Here is a 20,216-nt window from a genome sequence, read left to right on the forward strand (position 1 = left end):
TACTAAAATTTATATGGGTCAACAAAAGAACCCGAATAGCTAAAGCAATCCTAAGAAAAAAAATCAAAGCAGGAGGCGGCATCACAATCCCTGACTTCAAAACATACTACAAAGCAATAGTAATCAAAACAGCACGGTACTGGTACAAAAACAGACACACAGATCAATGGAACAGAATTGAAAGCCCAGAAATAAAACCACACATATACAGACAGCTAATTTTTGACAAAGAACATACAACGGAGAAAGGAAAGTCTCTTCAATAAATGGTGTTGGGAAAACTGGACAGCCACACGCAAAAGAATCAAAGTGGATCATCTGCTATCGTCATTCACAAAAATTAACTCAAGACCTGAACCTGAAGGTGAGACCTGAAACTATAAAACTCATAGAAGAAAATATAGGCAACACACTATTTTACATTGGTCATAAAGGAATCTTTTTGGATGACATGCCTACCCAGACTAGGAAAACTAAAGAAAAAGTAAACAAGTGGGACTTTATCAGATCAAAGAGCTTCTACAAGACAAACGAAACCAGAATCAAGATGAACAGACAACACACCAGCTGGGAGAGAATATGTGCAAAACATACATCTGACAAGGGGTTGATCTCCATAGTATATAAAGAACTCACACAACTGAACACCAAAAAAACAAACAATCCGATCAAAAAATGGGCAGAGGAAATGAACAGACACTTCTCCAAAGAAGATATACAGATGGCCAATAGGCACATGAAAAGATGTTCAACATCACTAATCATCAGGGAAATGCAAATCAAAACAACACTAAGATATCACCTCATGCCCGTTAGAATGGCTATAATCACCAAGACAAAAAACAACAAGTGTTGGAGAGGATGTGGAGAAACAGGAAGCCTCATACACGGCTGGTGGGAATGCAAACTGGTGCAGCCTCTATGGAAAACGGTATGGAGATTCCTCAGAGAATTAAAAATAGAGATGCCCTAAGACCCAGCCATCCCACTACTGGGAATCTATCCAACAAACCTGAAATCAACAATCCAAAGAGGCTTATGCACCCCTATGTTCATTGCAGCATTACTCACCACAGCCAAGAAGTGGAAGCAACCTAAGTGTCCCTCGACTGACGAGTGGATTAAGAAAATGTGGCATATATATACAATGGAATACTACTCAGCCATTAAAAAAAGACAAAATCAACCCATTTGCAACAACATGGATGGGCCTGGAGCGTATTATGTTAAGTGAAATAAGCCAGAAAGAGAAAGACAAACACTGTATGATCTCACTCATATGTGGAATATAAACCAACACATGGACAGAGAAAACTGTACTGTGGTAACCAGGGGCGGGGGGGGGGGGGCATAAGGGGTGAAGGGAGTCATATATATGGTGATGGACAACCAAAAATGTACAACCCAAAATTTCACAATGTTAAAAACCATTAAAACATCAATAGAAAAAAAAAAAACAAACAACCCAAGAGGACTCCTATATTCCCAAACTCAAAATCATCTTGCCCAAGGATGAGCACAGATGCCTTGGGAGCCCTCGCCAATATTCAGCTGAACAAAGTACACACCAAAAGAGAAAATACTTTGGCCACAACCAGGACTTCAGTAAAAAGAAGTTCATGTTTACTCTTATTTCATTGAACCAATACCAAATAAAACCATCTACCCACTCTATTCCCAACTTTGCCAAGGCCTCAGGAGAAAGTAAACTAGTCATAAAAAATAATAAAGGTACAACATCTGATGATGATAATCTCTGGAGAAAAGTAAGAAGCAAACCTACTGCATTCATGAAATCATCATTCTTGAAGAGTATTCTCAGCAAGTGGCCCAGCATACACTCTGGATCAGCTCGACCTACCAAAAGAAGAGGGGAGGAACAAACAAAGGAATGAGTAAGTCATCCAGTCAAGCAATTTAGACCTCTGGAAAGGCACTTGGATTGTTATAAGTACTATTAAAATGCCAGCAAAAATAAACAGAAACACAGAAAAGATTCTTCTGATGAATTAGACTTCCTAAGACACATTCTTTAAAATTAAAAGTGACAATATAAAAACTTGAGACAATGCTCTCTAACTCTCCCATCTCCCAGCATATTGCCTACACAGCAATGCTGAATTAAACAAAATGAGCACTAGACCCAGACCAACATCACTAAGATTATACAAGGTCTAGAAAAGAATCATAAAGGAGCTTAAGAGAAAGAAAACTACTGATTTCCCAGGCAGAAAAAGGTAGGAAGCACAACTTCTTTTCATGACTGGCCTGGAGAAGATAGGCTCCAAGTCCAATCTCTCAACTATAATGCCAACAGCAGCAGAAATGCGTCCTCAAACCTGTAAAGACACCCCAGGTTCGGGGGGAAATCCCACTAAGCAATCACCACACTCTAAAGATACAGTAACATTGGCCATCTTAACTTTTGCGCTCCTGGGGAAAGAAAAGAGGCCAGGGACCTAGGATCTACTCAACATACAACCTAAAAGTCAAAGAATTAGTTAATGGTTGAAAGAATCATTGGTTTGTTTTTAAAACAGATACCATCTATTTTATTTAATTTTCCTTTCATAGCAGTAGAGCGGCAAATTTAGTCAAAGGATACAATTTCAGATGAAGAAAAGATGTAAGCTGCTGATATGAAATTTTCACCAAGCTGTAATTAGTATCCCAAAGTAATTCCCAAAAAGAAAAATTAGAGAATGGTATCAAAAAAACAAATGAGGACTCAGATTACCTAACTTTCTCCGTTTATAAAAGATGAAAGAGACCCTTATTTTTATTAATAGAAATTATGCCTAATGACAAATTTGCTTTAAACATAAGACGTAGGGAGGAAAATACTGTCTTTGAATTTCTACTGAAAAAAGGCATATAATTTCTGTCTCTCCCTTCCTTCCTCTTCACCATTTCATCCTTTCCAAGGCAATGTCACTAAGCATGATCATCTCTCTTTTAATTCTTTTCATAAATCCCACGCATTAACTTAATTTCTTATTTTACACTTTCGTACTTTTTCATGTTCTGATTGCCTTACTGAAGATGTGGGTTAGAACTAGGTGAAGAGTCCTCTGAAATCACAAGTAGGGATGTCTAGGACAAGAGCAGCACGTAGTATCACATAAACAACTGGACACAATCTGAAAAGCCTATCTTGCTTACATTTGAGGACAAATGTGTAAGAAACAAAAATAAACCCTGGAACATTCAGGTGGATATACAATGTTCTTATTTTTATAACTCCCGCCCATTCTCTCTCTCTCTCCACACACAAAATCTCAGACTCTCCTCTTCACAAAGGACTGCTTCTGGCTTTAGACAGAGAGAGAGAAAGTTTATATGCAGTGTGGGTCCCTACAAGACTTAAGCTTTGCCCACTGGTAATCTACCTTAGAGAGAACATAAAATGGCAAAGTCTCAAGTTCCATATAGTTCTATATTATACAGCAAATTCCATGCCAAAGCAGGCTGGGTTGTCATGGCTCTAATTAAACTAGCTCAAAATAAAACCAAATTAACAGGAGATGGCGTATTTTTGCTGATGAGACACTGAAGCAAACATCAAGAAGTCCGTTTATTCACATGGATAAGGAGAACAGATTAGTAGTTACCAGAGGGAAAGCAGGTTGGGGGAAGGGCGAAAAGGGGACACGTGTATGGTGACGGATAAAAACTATTGTTGGTGAGCATGATGTAGACTATACAGAAACTGACAGATAGTAATGTACACCTGAAATTACACAGTTTTAAGCCAATATGACCTCAATAAAATAAATAAAAAATAATAAAAATTTTTAAAAGTCTGTTTATTATTCAAGGTTCCAAGTATCAACCACATAACTAAAAGCAAAGCACTGAATGCTCAACTACATTTCCCCATCAGTAAAAGGATAATTATTGTTGTTAAAAAGATAAAAGCACAGAGCATAACTCTTTTTGGTTTAAAAGTCAGAAAGGGAGAACATTTTTCTCTTTTTAAGTCTTGGTAATCATACCAATTGAGTCAATAAGGTATACAATTTAGTTCCTTTAAATTAATCACATTCTATTTGATCAGTAAATATTATAAATATTTCAACTTTTTCCAGGAACTTATTTTCCTCAGGGCCCCCACCTTGAGCAGTATTTTAACAAACAAAAGGTCTTAAAACTTAGCATAAAAGATGCTATTTCAACTGAAAAATATTCCTATTAAGCAATTTTCTTTTGTAAGAAAATTAGAGCCAGGCTTAAGAGAACACAGGTCTCACCAGGATGTCGATCATCAAATGGGTCTGGATCCCCCTTACGATACTCTTCAGTTTCTTTTTCAATCAATTCAGACATCCTAGCACAAAGGGGAAGACAAGGTCAACTATAAAAAAGCATACAAAAAAATGTACCACCACCTACAATAGTCAATTCAACAAGCAAAGTATAAAATAAAAGCAAAAAGTTAGAAAAGGGTATTTTCCTGATGAACACAGAGATCTAAACAACCGCCTCATAAAACAATTTCTACTCCAAAACTCATTCTTCTCTCTACTTTCCTGTCTCAAAATATAGTACTACCGTCCCCTCGGAAGCCAAATACCCAAGAGTCATCATTAAAATGCTCCTTTTCAGGGCCAATCCAGTGGCATAGTGGTTAGGTTTGGCCCACTCTGCTTTGGAGGCCCAGATTCACAGGTTCAGATCCCAGGCGCGGACCTACACCACTCATCAAGCAATGCTGTGGCAGCAACCCACGTACAAAATAGAGGAAGACTGTCACAGATGACAGCTCAGGGCTAGCCTTCCTGAAGCAAAAACAAGAAGACTGGCAACAGGTGTTAGCTCAGGGCCAATCTTCCTCACCAAAAAAAAAAAAAAAAAAAAGGTTCCTTTTCTCCTCATTCCCCACAATAACAATTCCTGTTAGCTCTGTGAACATGAGATGGCATACTTTAGCTGACGAGACACTAAAGCAGACGTCAAGAAGTCTGTTTATTCACATGGGTAATGAGAACAGATTAGTGTTCTAAACAAAATATCTCAATTGCAAACATTTCTCTAGATCTTAACCATTCCTACCCTTGTTCAGACCACCATGATCAACTGCCTGGACTACTTGCAATAGCCTTTTCCCTGATCTCCTTTGCTTCCTGCTTCCATGCCTGACCTGACACAATCCATTCTCCAACTTCCAATGACTTACCACAATAACTTGAATTAAACCCAAGTACTACCACGGCTTACAATAATCTGGCTTCTGTCTGCATCTCTGACCAGTTCTTCTACTTCTCTACCCCTCCTTCATTAAGCTTCAATCACATGGCCCTCTCTGCTCTTCAGAGTCCAGGTTCATAACTGCCTCAGGGCCTTTCTATGTGCTGTTACCTCAGCCTGTAACATTCTTCCCCTACCTAAGCTCCCACCCTTGCCCCCAAGCAGCCACTCATCTGCTTTCTCTCACTACAGATTAATTTTGGCTATTCTAGAATTTCATATAAATGGAATCACATATACTCTTTCTATGTCTGGCTACTTTGGTTCAGCATGTTTTGAGTCATCCATGTCACTGTATGTATCAATAGTTCCTTTTTATTTATGCATTCTTTTTGAAACAAGAAAAACCACTTTTTGAGTATCCTAAGCAACACTGACATTTTAATCTATTATAATGATAATCAAATACAAGGCTATCACACTGCCCAGTATCTATCATGCCTGTCCTAACACAAACTCTTCTATATGCTTTATTTCCACAAAACCTTCCTAGCCTTAAGGGTTAAGCTCCTTGCAAAGATTCTTGCCCAATCTGATTCATTTTTTCCATCAAGCTTCAAGAGTATTTCTACTTTTTCTACCTTTCCCTCTAAACTCTGAAAATTCTCCTTGCCATAAAGGGCAACCACACAAAATATACCTAGAATTACATAAGATCTACTAATACCTTCAGTTGAAATTAATCATCTAGCACAGCAGAAGTTAAAAACACGGATTCTGGAGGTAGGTGGCCAGAGTTCAAATCACACCCCTTCCACTAACTAGGTGTGACTTTGGTCAAGTTACTTAACCTCTCTGTGCCTCAGCTGTAAAATGAGGATAACAGTCTCTACCTTATAGAGTTTCCTTGAGGTGTAAGTTAATATATGTACTCTGCTTAGAACAAAGCCTAACATGTGAGAGTTATTTAGGTGTTGTTACCATGAAAACTGGGAATCAAAAACAACCGAATAAAACAATTTACGGTCAATATTGACTGGGATGGGGCAGGAGGGAGCCTTCTCCAGGTAGTACTGAAGTTCCATAACTTGATCTGAATGATGGTTTTATAACTAAAAAATCCATCAGGCAGAGTACTTTACAGTACATAAATTATATCTCAATAATATTAAAAAAAAAAACCCAGAACCTAGGTTAAGTTCACATGGCTTGGCCCAATGCCAGTTCCTTTTCACACAATCAAACCAAAGCCTCAATAATAATAAATAATATAAGTAAAAAGTTAAAGTTATAAAGTCATACATTTTTCTTAGGAAAATCCCCAAAAGATCACAAAAATAAAGGTCAATAAAAGTGTGGGTGGGCCTGAAATTCATTTGCTTCTCATAAACATTTGCTTCTCAAAACATCCAAAACTGCAGCCAGTTGGGGGGGGGGGGGGGGCGACGGACTGTGAAGGTACTTCAAGAAATATTCAGTGAACTAACAGACCCAACAATTTGGAGGATGGCGGAAGTTGCTGCTATCCAAAATAAACTACACTTTGAATTCACCCTGCTGTCTCTTAAACTCCCTGTCTAACCTTGGAGATCTTTTTAAGATCTTGCTCCATGCAACTTTATTTTCCATTCCTATCTTATATTGACCCTCCACTCTAGTGGGGCCCATTTCCTCACTGCCATAAAACATGCCCTAGTTCCTTCTCCCCTCGATTCCTTTTACAGTCACATTTTTCACTTTTCCTAGAAAACCTTGTCTCTGATTTTCATCAAGCTATCATTCTACTATCTTTCAAGTCCCTGTTCCAAGCAACCTTTACCACATCCTATACTGGAAAGCCCACAGAATGGAAAGCCATCCTATACTGGAAAGCCCACCCTATACTGGAAAGCCCATTGAAGTTAAAACCCAACTTTAGCTTTCCACTGCCTGGCTATGCAGTCTTTTACAAGTAGCTCTGAGGATAGCCATCTTTAACAATGTAGCTCTCAGTGATACTTTTAGTGACAAATGAGGAAGTTGAGGTTCAGAGAAGTGTCCCGTACAGTTCTGATACACAAAAGGTCCTTGAATATTTGTTGAGTGAATAAAAGAAACTGACTCATTCAAATTCTTTCCATTCTCATAATCTCTAAAATATTTACAAACCATACTGCCTGATTTAGCACTTCATTATATATTATTTTGTACTACTTTGCAGTGTTTCTTATCCATTAGTTGCCTCCCACATGGTTAGCTCCTTGAAGACAGGGCCCCTCTATTTTAGGCTCTGCTGAATATCATAGCATGGTGACAAAGACGAGGATCAAATATGATAATGTGAAAAATAGCCTTGAAAATAAACATTGAGGGCCGGCCCCGTGGCTTGGTGGTTAAGTGAGCGCACTCCACTGCTGGCGACCCGGGTTCGGATCCCAGGCTCGCACCGACGCGCTGCTTCTCTGGCCATGCTGAGGCCGCGTCCCACATACAGCAACTAGAAGGATGTGCAGCTATGACACACAACTATCTGCTGGGGCTTTGGGGGGAAAAATAAATAAATAAAATCTTTAAAAAAAAAAAAGATATTAAAAAAAAAAAAGAAAATAAACATTGAGTATTTTTAGTATACATGCTGAATAAATATTTTTTGAGCAATTAAGTAGACTCACCACTAACATTAACACCCCCATTTATGACTCTCTCCTCCTTTCACAGTTATGTCAATAATCTACATGTTAACTGCACAATACTTAGATTCTTTAATTCACTGTGGCTGCATTCCAAGAATCTTATGATTAGTAGTTCTTAATCTCCAATGCCTCTACAAAATCCACTTTCCACCAGTTAACAATAATCCTGTCCCTAAAAAAAACTGTACTTTCATATGTTCCCCATGTATCAAGAGCAATTATGAACAAAGCATTTATTCCTGTTTAAACTTTTATAGGATCGTAGTTTTCTTTATCCCTAAAGAATAGATCATTGCATAAACAAAAAGCTTTTTCCACTGCTATGATACCAAAGATTAGGTGTTCAAGATCCCCATGTTCCAGTGACCTCCTGCTTAGAAAAACCATGAGCACCCCCCTCCCAGCCTTTGTTTTTCACTTTTTCTCAAAACATTCATTCAATAAAATTATGTCCCGCACAGTTACTATGTACCAGGCAGAGGGCAAGTCATTGTCTGAGGAAACACCAATAACAAGGTATAGTACCTGCCTTCAAAAGGCTTACAATTTAGTAAGGAGACATATGTAAAAAGATAATTATAGTACAATGTGGTAACAGTTAAAATGGGGGGAAATTATAATATATTTATGAATGACAGGAATATTTAACCAAAAAAAAAAGAAAGAGTCCCCAAACCTACCTAGGAACATCAAAGTCAGAGAAGGTTTTACAGACATGATTCTTGAAAGGACTAGAGCTTGCCAAGGAAAAGGCATTTCAGGCCAAAGAAACAGCAAATGTAAAGGCGGACAGACATTAGAAAATATGGTACTATTCCTTACTGAAGAAAACCAACACTATGAGGCAGAAAAAGGATGTAGGGGCCAAATCATATCTCATAGGCCACTCTAAAAAGTTTACAATTTACTCCGTAGGAAAAAGGGAGCCAAGGGAGAATTACAAGCAGAGGTATGACAATCAGATTTGTGTGGGAGAAAGATGAATCTTTCAGCAAAGGGGAGGATGTATCAGAAGAGGATAAACTGGAGACAGAGGGATAATGCACACCGCCTAATGGGCCAGGCAAGGCATGATCAATATCTAATGAAGGAAGTGGTAGTAGGGATGGGGAAGAGGAGGAAGCAGAAATTCTCAGGGCTTGGTGACTAAATTGTGCTGATAGAGGAATACACTGGGGAGGATGGTTTTCAGTTTTTTCATTTAAAATCATTTACCCACCAAGGCAGGGAGTACAAAAGCACAAGCTGTGAATAAGGAGGGAAGTAGGATGAAGACAACAAGCTCTGTTTTGGACATGGTATGTTTCAGGTGTCTAAGGAATAGCCGGTAAAGATGTGTACACCAAGCAGCTGAGAAATGGATCTGAAATTTTTTAAAAACGGGGGTCTGAAGCAGATATAGAGATTTGAAAAGTTAATTTAAGAATAATGTTTTAAATCATGGACAAGGATGAAACTATCTAGGTAGAATATTTAGGGTGAAGAGAGAAAAGAACCACACACAAAACCCTGGGGTTAAAACACAGGCAGGAAAAAAACATACGAAGGAGAATGACGATAAAGGGCCTGAAAGGAAAGGTAAGAAATTTAAAGAGCTTCTAGAAGTAGGGAGATAAAGACTAGTTCTGAAAGGGAAAAAATGAATTTAGAATTCAGAGCATTCACAACATTTCATAGATGAAAATGTTCCTATACTATTCTCCAATTTTTCCTTTTTTTAAAAATTAGTTTTTAAAAAAAACTTAACTTTTCATACCTGGTAAGGATAGGTACCATGTCCTGCCCACTGCCATGCTCCTTTTCCCACTGCTCCAGCAGGGTAGTGAGCTCAGCTTTGGAGTCTACATGTACCACTACTGTAGTCATGGCTTGGCCTAAAGAAGCAAAAAAAGAACAACATTACATGAACACAGGAAAATAAACCTGACATACTTCCTACAAAAGGAAAAGAGAGGAAAGGAAAGAAAAGGGATGAGCAAGCTAGGGAAATAATTAAAAGCAAGGAAAATTTAACTCTTGGACCCTTTAGACAATTTTATTTGTGGTACAGTGGGAAACCTGGGACTGGGAGCCTCATCAAGTCATGATAAACAAGTTCTTTCACCTCTCAATCTCAGTGTATCCAACCGCAAATGAGACAAGGAATGAGACAAACGAGACAGGGAATTGGATCAAAATCATGATTCTTAACCTTTCTAGGATCAGGAACCCCCCTGAGAATCAGACAAAAGCTGTGGTGCCTTTCTCCTCTCAAAAATGCATACCACACATAGAATAATCCCAGGTCTAGATCTCTGAGGTCCAAAACTCTGAGGCTACATTTTTTTTAAGATACAAAATGTAGCAAAAACTACTCCCCAAAATATTTTGCTCTTGTAAGTCTTTGGGAGAAAGTTCCATGAAAGACAAACAGCACATTAATTCTTAACAAAAGGCCAAGAACTAAAGTGGATGTCATTACCAACACCAAAGTTGGGAAGCAGTATTATAATCCATTTGTCCTTCAGGCTTCCTAAACTCTCTCACAGCTGATTTCCTGGAAGGAGGATAAGAGGCTGGAGAGAGGCAGAGAGATTTGCTGGATTGACTGGACAGCCCAGGGGTATAGAAGGACAGAGAGCTGAGACAGGCTTTAGTGGAAGCACATAAGGCATACACACGGGGAAGAGAGGTTCATAGGGGCTCCAAAAGGGATAAATGAGACTCTAATATTTAGATGGTTTATAGTTCAACTTCTTTGCCAAAGTACCTTTAGGCTCAAAATGTCAGATCCTACCATGCAAAATGTGTATTTTCACAGAAACAGCACCCGTTCTATAAATACAGTTTCTCGCCAGAAAGGGATCACTAGCTGATCTAGGATTATTTTGTACTCTTCTAAAAATATTTAATATAAGACCAAAATAAATATACGTAAAAGATGATACCACCAACTCTAAAATGTAAAATATTTGTTTTTAATAAAGTAGAGGCAATTCTAATAGTAGATAGTGATTCACATCACCTGAGCTACCCATAACTCCAAAGGAGAGTATTTTCACAAAATAAAAAACAACAAAATTAAAAGGCTTCTTTTCTGCAGAGAAGAATCCACGTTTTCAGACTTTCTAACCAAAGCCAGAAAAAGTAAATGCTACAGGGGCAACCGACTAACACGGACTTCTGACCTTATATTTGAGAAAACCCAGGCTGTATTTTTACTGCAATCTACTAACTATACATGCATTTTTTAAAATAAACTTCTTATTTGGAATAATTTTAGATTTATAAAAAAGTTGCTAAGATAGTAGAAAGAATTCCCATTTACCCTTCACCCAGTTCAATTTTCTCTAATGTTACCATCTTATTTTATAACGGTACACTGTCAAAATGAAGAAACCCAACATTGGTACATTATTATTAACTAAACTCCAAAATTGTTTCAGATTTCACCAGTTTTCCCATTCATGTCCTTTTCCTGTTCCAAGATCTCATTCAGGATACTACATTGCACTTAGTTGTCATATCCCCCTAGTGTCCTCTGGTCTGTGACAGTTTTTGAGTCTTGCCTTGTTTTTCATGACCTCAACAATCTTGAGAAGTACCAGCCAGGGCTGTAGGGTGGAGCAATAATTTAAGGAATTTTTTTTCAACAGTAAAATTTTATGCTAAAGTAAAAGATCTAGAGACTGGGCAAAGTAGTAACACATGGTAACAGCAACATTAATCACTTAAGACATCCTAAAACTGCAAGAGAGTGACAGCTTTACTGGTAAATTCTACCAAACATCTGAAGAATAATTAACATCAATCCTGAAATTCTTCCAAAAAATAGAACAGGAGGGATACTTCCTAATTTATTCCATGAATCCAGCATTACCTTGATACCAAGGCCAGATAAAGACATCACAAGAGGGGCTGGCCCCGTGGCTTAGCGGTTAAGCGCGCGCACTCTGCTACTGGCGGCCCGGGTTCGGATCCCAGGCGTGCACCAATGCACCGCTTCTCCAGCCATGCTGAGGCTGCGTCCCACATACAGCAACTAGAAGGATGTGCAACTATGACATACAACTATCTACTGGGGCTTTGGGCAGAAAAAAGGGGGGAAAAAGAGGAGGATTGGCAATAGATGTTAGCTCAGAGCCAGTCTTCCTCAGCAAAAAGAGGAGGATTAGCATGGATGTTAGCTCAGGGCTGATCTTCCTCACCAAAACAAAAAAAAAAAGACATCACAAGAAAACTACAGACCAACATCCTTTATGAATACAGACACAAAAATCCTCAACAAACTACTAGCAAGCTGAATAAATCAGCATATAAAAAGGATTATATATATATGACAGTATATATGATACACGTGATATTATATATATTATACATCATGCATATATATACCTATATCCATGATACACATAACATGACCAAGTGGGATTTACCCCAGGAATGCAAGGGTGGTTCAACATACAAAAATAAATTAATGTAATACATCACATTACAGTCATGTATCATTTAACGATGAGGATACATCCTGAGAAATGCATCGTTAGGCAATTTCATTGTTGTGTGAACATCATAGAGTGTACTTACACAAACCTAGATGGTATAGCCTAGTACACATTTAGGCTATATGGTAGGAATCTTATAAGACCACCATCATATATGTGGTCTGTCATTGACTGAAACATTATTACGTGGCGCGTGAGTGTAACAGAATAAGGAAGAAAAAACACATGATCATCGGATTGATACAGAAAAAGCATCTGACAAAATCCAACACCCTTTTGTGATGAAAACACTCATTAAATTGGGAAGAAGAGAGAACGTCCTCAACATGGTACAGGGCATTAAAAAAAACTCACAGCTAACATTATACTCAATGGTAAAAGACTGAAAGCTTTCCACCTAAAATCAGAAACAAGACAAGGATGCCTGCAGTCACCATTTATATTCAAGATTATACTGGAGTTTTAGCCAGAGCAATTAGGCAAAAAAAGAAATAAAAGGCATCCAAGTTAGAAAGAAAGAAGTAAAATTATCTTTATTCACAGATGACATGATCCTATATATAGAAAATCTTAAAGAATCCACAAAAAGACTATTAGAGTTAAAAAATTAGCAAGAAATTACCAAAATTACAGGGTACAAGATCAACACACAACCATCAGTTGTATTGCTATACACTAGTAATGAACAACCCAAATATGAAGTTAAGAAAACAATTTCATTTACAAAAGCACCCAAAAGAATAAAACATTAAGGAATAAATTTAACCCAAAAAGGCACAAGACTTACACACTGAAAACTACAAAACACTGCTGAAATAAATTAGAGAAGACTTAAACAAACAGAAAGACATCCTATGTTCATGGATTAGAAGATTTAATATTAAGATGGCAATACTCAGGGCTGGCCCAGTGGCATGGTGGTTAAGTTCGCACACTCCGCTTTGGCAGCCCAGGGTTCGCAGGTTCAGATTGTGGGCGCAGATCTACACACCACTTATCAAGCAAAGCTGTGGCAGGCATCCCACATATAAAAACATAGAGGAAGATGGGCACAGATGTTAGCCCAGGGCCAATCTTCCTCAGCAAAAAGAGGAGGATTAGCAACAGTTGTTAGCTCAGGGATAATCTTCCTTACAAAAAAATTTTAAAAAGTAAAATAAAATAAAATAACCTTAAAAAAAAAAAAAAAAGACGGCAATACTTTCCAAAGCAGTCAACAGTCAATGCAATCCCTATCAAAATCCTAATGACCTTTTCGGCAAAACTGGAAACGTCGAGGGGCCAGCCCAGTGGCGTAGTGGTTAGGTTCGCGCACACTGCTTAGGTGGCCTGGGGTTCGCAGGTTCGGATCACAGGCGCAGACCTACACACCGCTTATCAAGCCATGCTGTGGCAGGCGTCCCACATAAAGTGGAGGACAATGGGCACAGATGTTAGCTCAGGGCCAATCTTCCTCAGCAAAAAGATGGGACTGGCAGCAGATGTTAGCTCAAAGCTTAATCTTCCTCACAAAAAAAAAAAAAAGGAAACGTCGAACCTAAAATTCATATGTAACTGTAAGGGACCCTGAATAGCCAAAACAATCTTGAAAAAGTATGTTGGAGAATTCACACTTCTGACTTCAAAACTTGCTACAAAGCTACTGTAATCAAAACAGTGTGGTACTGGAAAGACATGTATACCAATGCAATAGAACTGAGAGTCCAGAAATAAATTCTCACATTTACAGTCAACTGATTTTCAACAAGTGTGCCAAGACCATTAGTAGGGAAAGAATTTGTTGAAAGACCATCAGACAAACATATTGTGCTGAGACAACTGGATATCCACATACAAAACAATGAAGTTGGATCCTTGCCTCACACCATATACAAAAGTTAACTCAAAAAGAATCAAAGACCTAAATGTAAGAGCTGAAACTATAAAACTCTTAGAGGCAGGAGCCAGCCAGGTGGCAGAGTGGTTGTGTTCGCGTACTCCGCTTCAGCGGCCCGGCATTCTCAGGTTCGGATCCCAGGCACGGACCTGCGCACCACTCATGGGGCCACGCTGCGGCAGCGTCCCACATGCAGAATGCTGGAGAACTGGCACAGATGTTGGCTCGAGGACAATCATCCTCAAGCAAAAAAAGAGGATGATCAGCCACAGCTGTTAGCTCAGGGCCAATTTTCCTGACACAAAAAAAAAATCTCTTAAGAGGTAAACAGAGGGGAAAATTTTCATGACCTTGAAAGTGGCAAGGGATTTTTATTTATGACACTAAAAGCATAAGCAACAAAAGAACAAATAGATAAACTGGACTTCAAAATTTAAAACTCTTATGCATTAAAGGACAGTATTAATAAAGTGAAAAGACAACCCACGTAATGGGACAGCATATTTGCAAATCATATATCAGATAAAGATTTAGTTTCCAGAATACGTAAAGAACTTCTACAACTTAATAACAAAAAACCTGACTCAAAAATGGGCAAAGGACTTGAAAAGACATTTCTCCAAAGAAGATATTACATACAGCCAACAAGCAGATGAAAAGATGCTCAACAACACAAGCCATTGGGGAAATGAAAACCAAAACCACGATGAGAAACCACTCACACCTACTAGGATGACTAGAACCAAAAAAACAGAAAATAACAAGCACTGGCAAGGATGTGGAGAAACTGGAATGTACACTGATGGTGAGAATGTAAAATGGTACAGCAATTGAGGAAAACAGTTGGTGGCTCTTCAAAAAGTTTTTTTAAAAAAGTTAAACATAGGGGGCCGGCCGGGTGCCCTAGTGGTTAAGTTCCCACGCTCCACCTAGGCGGCCCCATCCCAGGGTTCACAGGTTCGGATCCCAGGCTCGAACCTTTGTACCGCTTATCAAGCCACGCTGTGGTAGGCGTCTCACATATAAAAGTAGAGGAAGATGGGCATGTTAGCCCAGGGCCAGCCTTCCTCAGCAAAAAGAGGACTGGCAACAGATGTTAGCTCAGGGCTAATCTTCCTCACCAAAAAAAAAAAAAAAAAAATTAAACATAGAATTATATGACCCAGCAATTCCACTCCAAGGTATATACCCAAAAGAACTGAAAACAGATACTCAAACAAATACTTGTACACAAATGTTCAAAGAAGCATATTCACAATAGCCAAAAGGTGGAAACAACCCCAGATGTCCATCAACAGATGAATAGATAAACAAAATATGGTTATATTCACACAATGCAATATTATTCAGCAATAGGAAGGAATGATGTACTGATACATGTTACAGCTGTGGATGAATCTTTTTGTTTTTTTGTGTGTGTGTGAGGAAGATCAGCCCTGAGCTAACATCCGTGCTAATTCTCCTCTTTTTGCTGAGGAAGACTGGCTCTGAGCTAACATCTACTGCTAATCCTCCTCCTTTTTGTCCCCCAAAGCCCCAGTAGATAGTGTATGTCGTAGTTGCACATCCTTCTAGTTGCTGTATGTGGGACGCAGCCTCAGCGTGGCCGGAGAAGCGGTGTGTCAGTGCGTGCCCAGGATCCGAACCCGGGCCGCCAGTAGCGGAGCGCACGCACTTAACCGCTAAGCCACGGGGCCGGCCCTGTGGATGAATCTTGAAAACAATACACTAAGTGAAAAAAGCCAGACACAAAAGGTCACATATTTTATGGCCTATTTATATGAAACATCCAGAATAGGTAAATCCATATACAGAAAGCTGCCTAGTAGTGGCCAGGAGCTTGGTGGAGGAGGAAATAGGGAATGACTGCTTAATGGGTATGGGGTTTCCTTTGGGGAGGATGAAAATGTCTTGGAACTAAAGAGGTGATGGTTGCACCACATTGTTAATCTACTAAATGACACTGAATTGTGTACTTCAAAATGATTAATGGATAATTTATGGTATGTGGATTTTACCACAATGTTTTTTTAATGGGGGGAAAAAAAAAAGGTCCAGGAGGGAATGCCTTTTGGATAACTTAAGCAATCAGCCTAGGGGAACACATAAAGGGAAAGTGTAAAGAAAATACTACCTCTAATAAAGGTCAGCACAAGCACAGTAAAATACTAAAATTTTCAAGTTCAATTTAGACACATACATACTTCTGGTATCATTTTCAAAACTTCCGATTAATTATGCCTGAGAATAATTATAATTTTGAGAATAATCACTTGCCCAGGGAAAATATAAACTTACAATAGACTAAAACAATAATATCAATGATAATTCATTTTAGTATCAATGAAAAACTATTAATAAAAAATGTAAACGGTGCAGTCATCTTGTTATCCACAAAACAATGAAGGTGCATTACTCAATTTACTATGTTTGAAAGTGAGTGCTTTAAGTGGTATGCAGAATTTACAGCCTGCCCTATAGTGACACAACAGTTACCACTTAGTGAATAATAATACGGGACAGACATTTGGCTAAGTAATTCACTACGTTATTCTGAATTTTCACAACCAACCTTCCCCTTTTTTACAAATGAGGAAATGGGCTCAGAGAGGGCCCCAAAACCAACCAAGTGTTACTCGGTAGAAAAGGGTTTCAAGCATCAAATCCCAACTCTGTGGACAAACCTGTGAGATCTTGGTCAAGTTATTTAACTTCTCCAAATCTCAATTTCCTTTTCTGTAAAATGGAAATGGTTCTTGTGAGGGTAAAATGATAATACTGTTCATACAGTGGAATAATATAAAGCCCTACAAAAAAATACATAGAATGTCTTTTTTCTAAAGCATGGCTGCCAAGGTATTCCGGGGTATGATGTTTCTGCATCTTATTTCCCAACGGTTCCACAAAATAAAGAAATATATACCACATTTATAAATAGAAAAGAATATGGCAAAATAGTAACAATTGTTGAATCTGGATGGATAAACAAGTGTCATTTTACTATTCTTTCAACTTTTTAGTATGTTTGAAAATTTTCATAACAAAAAGAAAAAAATTAAGAAACATTTCCTTTCCTAATTTGAACCAACTTTCAAATATATTGTCAAATGAGAAAAGCAAAGTGTGTGTGTGAGAGAGAGTGTGTGTGTCCCTAGAATAAAATATCCCTGGAAGAATACACAAGGAAAGGATACTATCTATCATGTGTTAAGTAATTGACTTTCTGAGGGTTAAAGATAAGAGAAAGATTTTTCTCCGTATGTTATTACCCCAGCTCTACAATTTTTCCACTATTTTGTAACCTTTTGTAACTTTTTAAACCATAAAATCTGTCCTCTTCTAATACACAATACTGAATGGCATTCAACAGAAACTATCCCAAAGCCTAAAATAAAGTCCACATTAAGGACAGATTCCTGCAAGGTTACAATCCTGAAACAAACATCTGAAAGCGTTCTTCCTTATTTAAAAAAAACAAAAAAATGGGGGAAAAAATCCAAGTTTGGAACTTCAAATAAAATTTATCCAATAATTAGCATGACATATAAGATCATGTGTAACAATTGTCTATTCCTGTCCATGACCATCTCCTTTACAAAAACAATGTAAGAAAACTGGTAATAAATCAACTTCAGTCACTTCAAACTAACAAGTGGTTCATTCTACCAGACTCCTCCTCTATTAAATTTAACAACTGTACAACAGAAAGAACAGTAAAACACTGCTCAGCAACCACTCAAGAGATTTTGAGCATAAAATGATCTCCTTTATATTCCCCAAATTCTGTATCTATTATCTCAATATCCACAAATATATTACCGCTGGAAAGCGCATAAGGTAAAACTGCTATATAGAAAACCCAAATCTCGACAGCAACAAGCAGAAAAATACCAAACGAATTCCTAAAGAGTCTAAATATACAAGCTTATATAAACCTTAAAGGTAAACTCCAGTAAACTGGAGAAAGAAAATTACAGAATGACACTGTCAATGAACCTCACTCTGTATATTAACAAAGCGTTTAGAACAGGAACATGCTGCTAATATAAATTAATAATTAAAACATGAAGACTAATTAAAAGACATCATTGAAAAGACAGAGTAAGGAAAAACTGAGGCCAACATGACGTGAACAAGGACGAGTCATTTGGGACTCAAAAAGAACTACTACAAACACTCCAAAACCACTTCAACAAATGCGAAACCCGAGCGCTAACACTGCAATAAGAGGAAGTGACACGGACAGCATCTAGGAAGAGAAGAGACAGTTAAGCAAATGCCTCTGACACCACAGTTAAAAACTATAAAACCCCCAGAAATAGGCTCCCGGGAAGCTTGGTGGGCACTTGGAAGGTTTGGCTCCACGCTGCAAGCCCCGCACACCTCTCTCCACCCCTCCGCTCCACCCTGGGTGTGACAGAACTGGGCGGAAAGCTCCGCCCCCCTAGCCCGGGTCCGAGAGCCGGGCCACGCAAGGGGAGGTGGCACGAGGCCGAGGGAGGGGAGAGCCCGCCCAGGTGACTGGAGCTGGAGGCGGAGACAGTCTGGGAAGGGGCCCGCCGTACGGCAAGGAAGATGGAGCCCCCCAGCTCGTACGGAACCGAGACTGGGAGGATTGGGAAGAAAAAGGTGACGAGGGGAATAAGAGGCGCCCTTCCTCCTGGTAGGGGTGGCACAGTCCTGCCCCCCACTCCGAGCGGAAGAGTTACTCTCGGAAAGCTGCTTTCGCGGACTGGAGGAAGAACGTGGAGGCCCCGCCCCCAAGCCAAGAATCTGGAGGAGGAAAAGTCCTGTCAGGCCCCGGGCCCAGCCTTCCCAGCGGGCCGGCCCGCCCCCTCCCCGCCGGCGGCCCAGGCAGGTGCCGCCCCTCCCCCAGCCCGGCGCCCACTCTCCCGCCCGCACCGCCACGCGCCTTATCTCCTCGCGCCCCTCCCAGAGAGCCGTCTCCTTCCTTTCCCCACTCACCTTCCCGGGCGGCTCCGCCGCTCCCCCCTGACCCCGCCAGTGGCCACAGTTCACACACCGCCTCAGGTCCCGCACTCACTCTCCCTCACTCACACACAGCGCGACCGCGGCTCCGGAACGGCCCACATATTATGCGTCACTCGCGTGCTACGTGCCCCCCCCCCGCGCGCGCGCCCCGAGTTGGCGCGGGGCTTGCTGGCAGGAGGCGGGAGGAGAACGCCAGCGCGAACGGAGAAATATCGACGAGCCCCGGGGCCGCCGGGAAATGAAGTTCCGCTTCTAGGGGCAGGGCCCGCTAATCTTGATTTGCGCGTGAGCACTTCTCCCTCGCGCATTGACTTCTGGAATTTGTAGTTTTTAGCATAAACACCAACTGCTGTGTACTCATTGGCTGCTTCGGTAGGCGGCAGCGAAAAGTGAGGCACTCAATGCTCCCAAGCCAGGGCTGTTAGGGCTTGATACCTTGTCAGTACCTTTTCTGCCCTGTGTGACAGGGGGGAGTCTGTTGTATTCTCTCGTTTGCCCCATTATACCTAGAACATACCAGGATGTAAGAAAATATTTCTGGCAAGCATATCAGAAATCATAGCACTCATTAAATACAAGGCACTGGCTTTTCTTTGTCTTTCTGTTCAAGACCTAGCCTGTAGGATCAACAAATATTTATCCTAGGTAAGGAAAAAAAATCAAAAGGACATAGAGTAAGGCAGGGCTGACCTCAGAGGTCATCTAATTCGTTTATTTTGCAGCTGGGAAAAATGAGGCCCAGAGAGACTGAGTGACTTGCCTAGCATCACACAACCAATTAGCTTGGGAGCAGAACCAGAACTATCCCTGACTCTGACTCAGGGATCCCTTTTTAGGGACATGAAAGATAAATGTGACTCCACAGCTTAACAGAATCTCTCCCTCACAACATGCTACCCAGCTTTTGTCTCCCTGGGGGTCCTGAGCAAGTTTCTGTGCATTTCTATGGAGTCCTCACAGCCAACACTTTCATGGGGGAACACAGGACACAGCAAGCCTGCTGCC

The 20,216-nt window shown here is 39.9% G+C and overlaps 1 protein-coding gene across 4 annotated transcripts in view; it reads right to left on the reverse strand.

The window, feature by feature from the left end:
- Positions 1-19,384, reverse strand: part of DCAF1 (DDB1 and CUL4 associated factor 1) — a 90,799-nt gene extending 71,415 nt beyond the window's left edge. For 2 of the 4 annotated variants that reach the window (XM_087431102.1, XM_087431101.1), the window contains exons 1-4: positions 19,185-19,382; positions 9,616-9,733; positions 4,251-4,327; positions 1,784-1,857 (exon numbers count right to left, since the gene is read on the reverse strand). In XM_087431102.1, the coding sequence (XP_087287228.1) occupies positions 1,784-1,857; positions 4,251-4,327; positions 9,616-9,725 (261 nt within the window). In that variant the 5' untranslated portion in view covers positions 9,726-9,733; positions 19,185-19,382. Of the gene's footprint in view, positions 1-1,783; positions 1,858-4,250; positions 4,328-9,615; positions 9,734-19,184 lie in introns of all 4 variants that reach the window. The other 2 variants (XM_014792593.2, XM_087431103.1) reach the window with 2 other exon arrangements.
- Between the last annotated feature and the right edge of the window lie 832 nt (positions 19,385-20,216).

The sequence above is a fragment of the Ceratotherium simum genome, chromosome 5 (assembly GCF_057802395.1).
Source record: "Ceratotherium simum simum isolate JZ-2026a chromosome 5, ASM5780239v1, whole genome shotgun sequence".
In the NCBI taxonomy this organism is placed as follows: domain Eukaryota; kingdom Metazoa; phylum Chordata; class Mammalia; order Perissodactyla; family Rhinocerotidae; genus Ceratotherium; species Ceratotherium simum.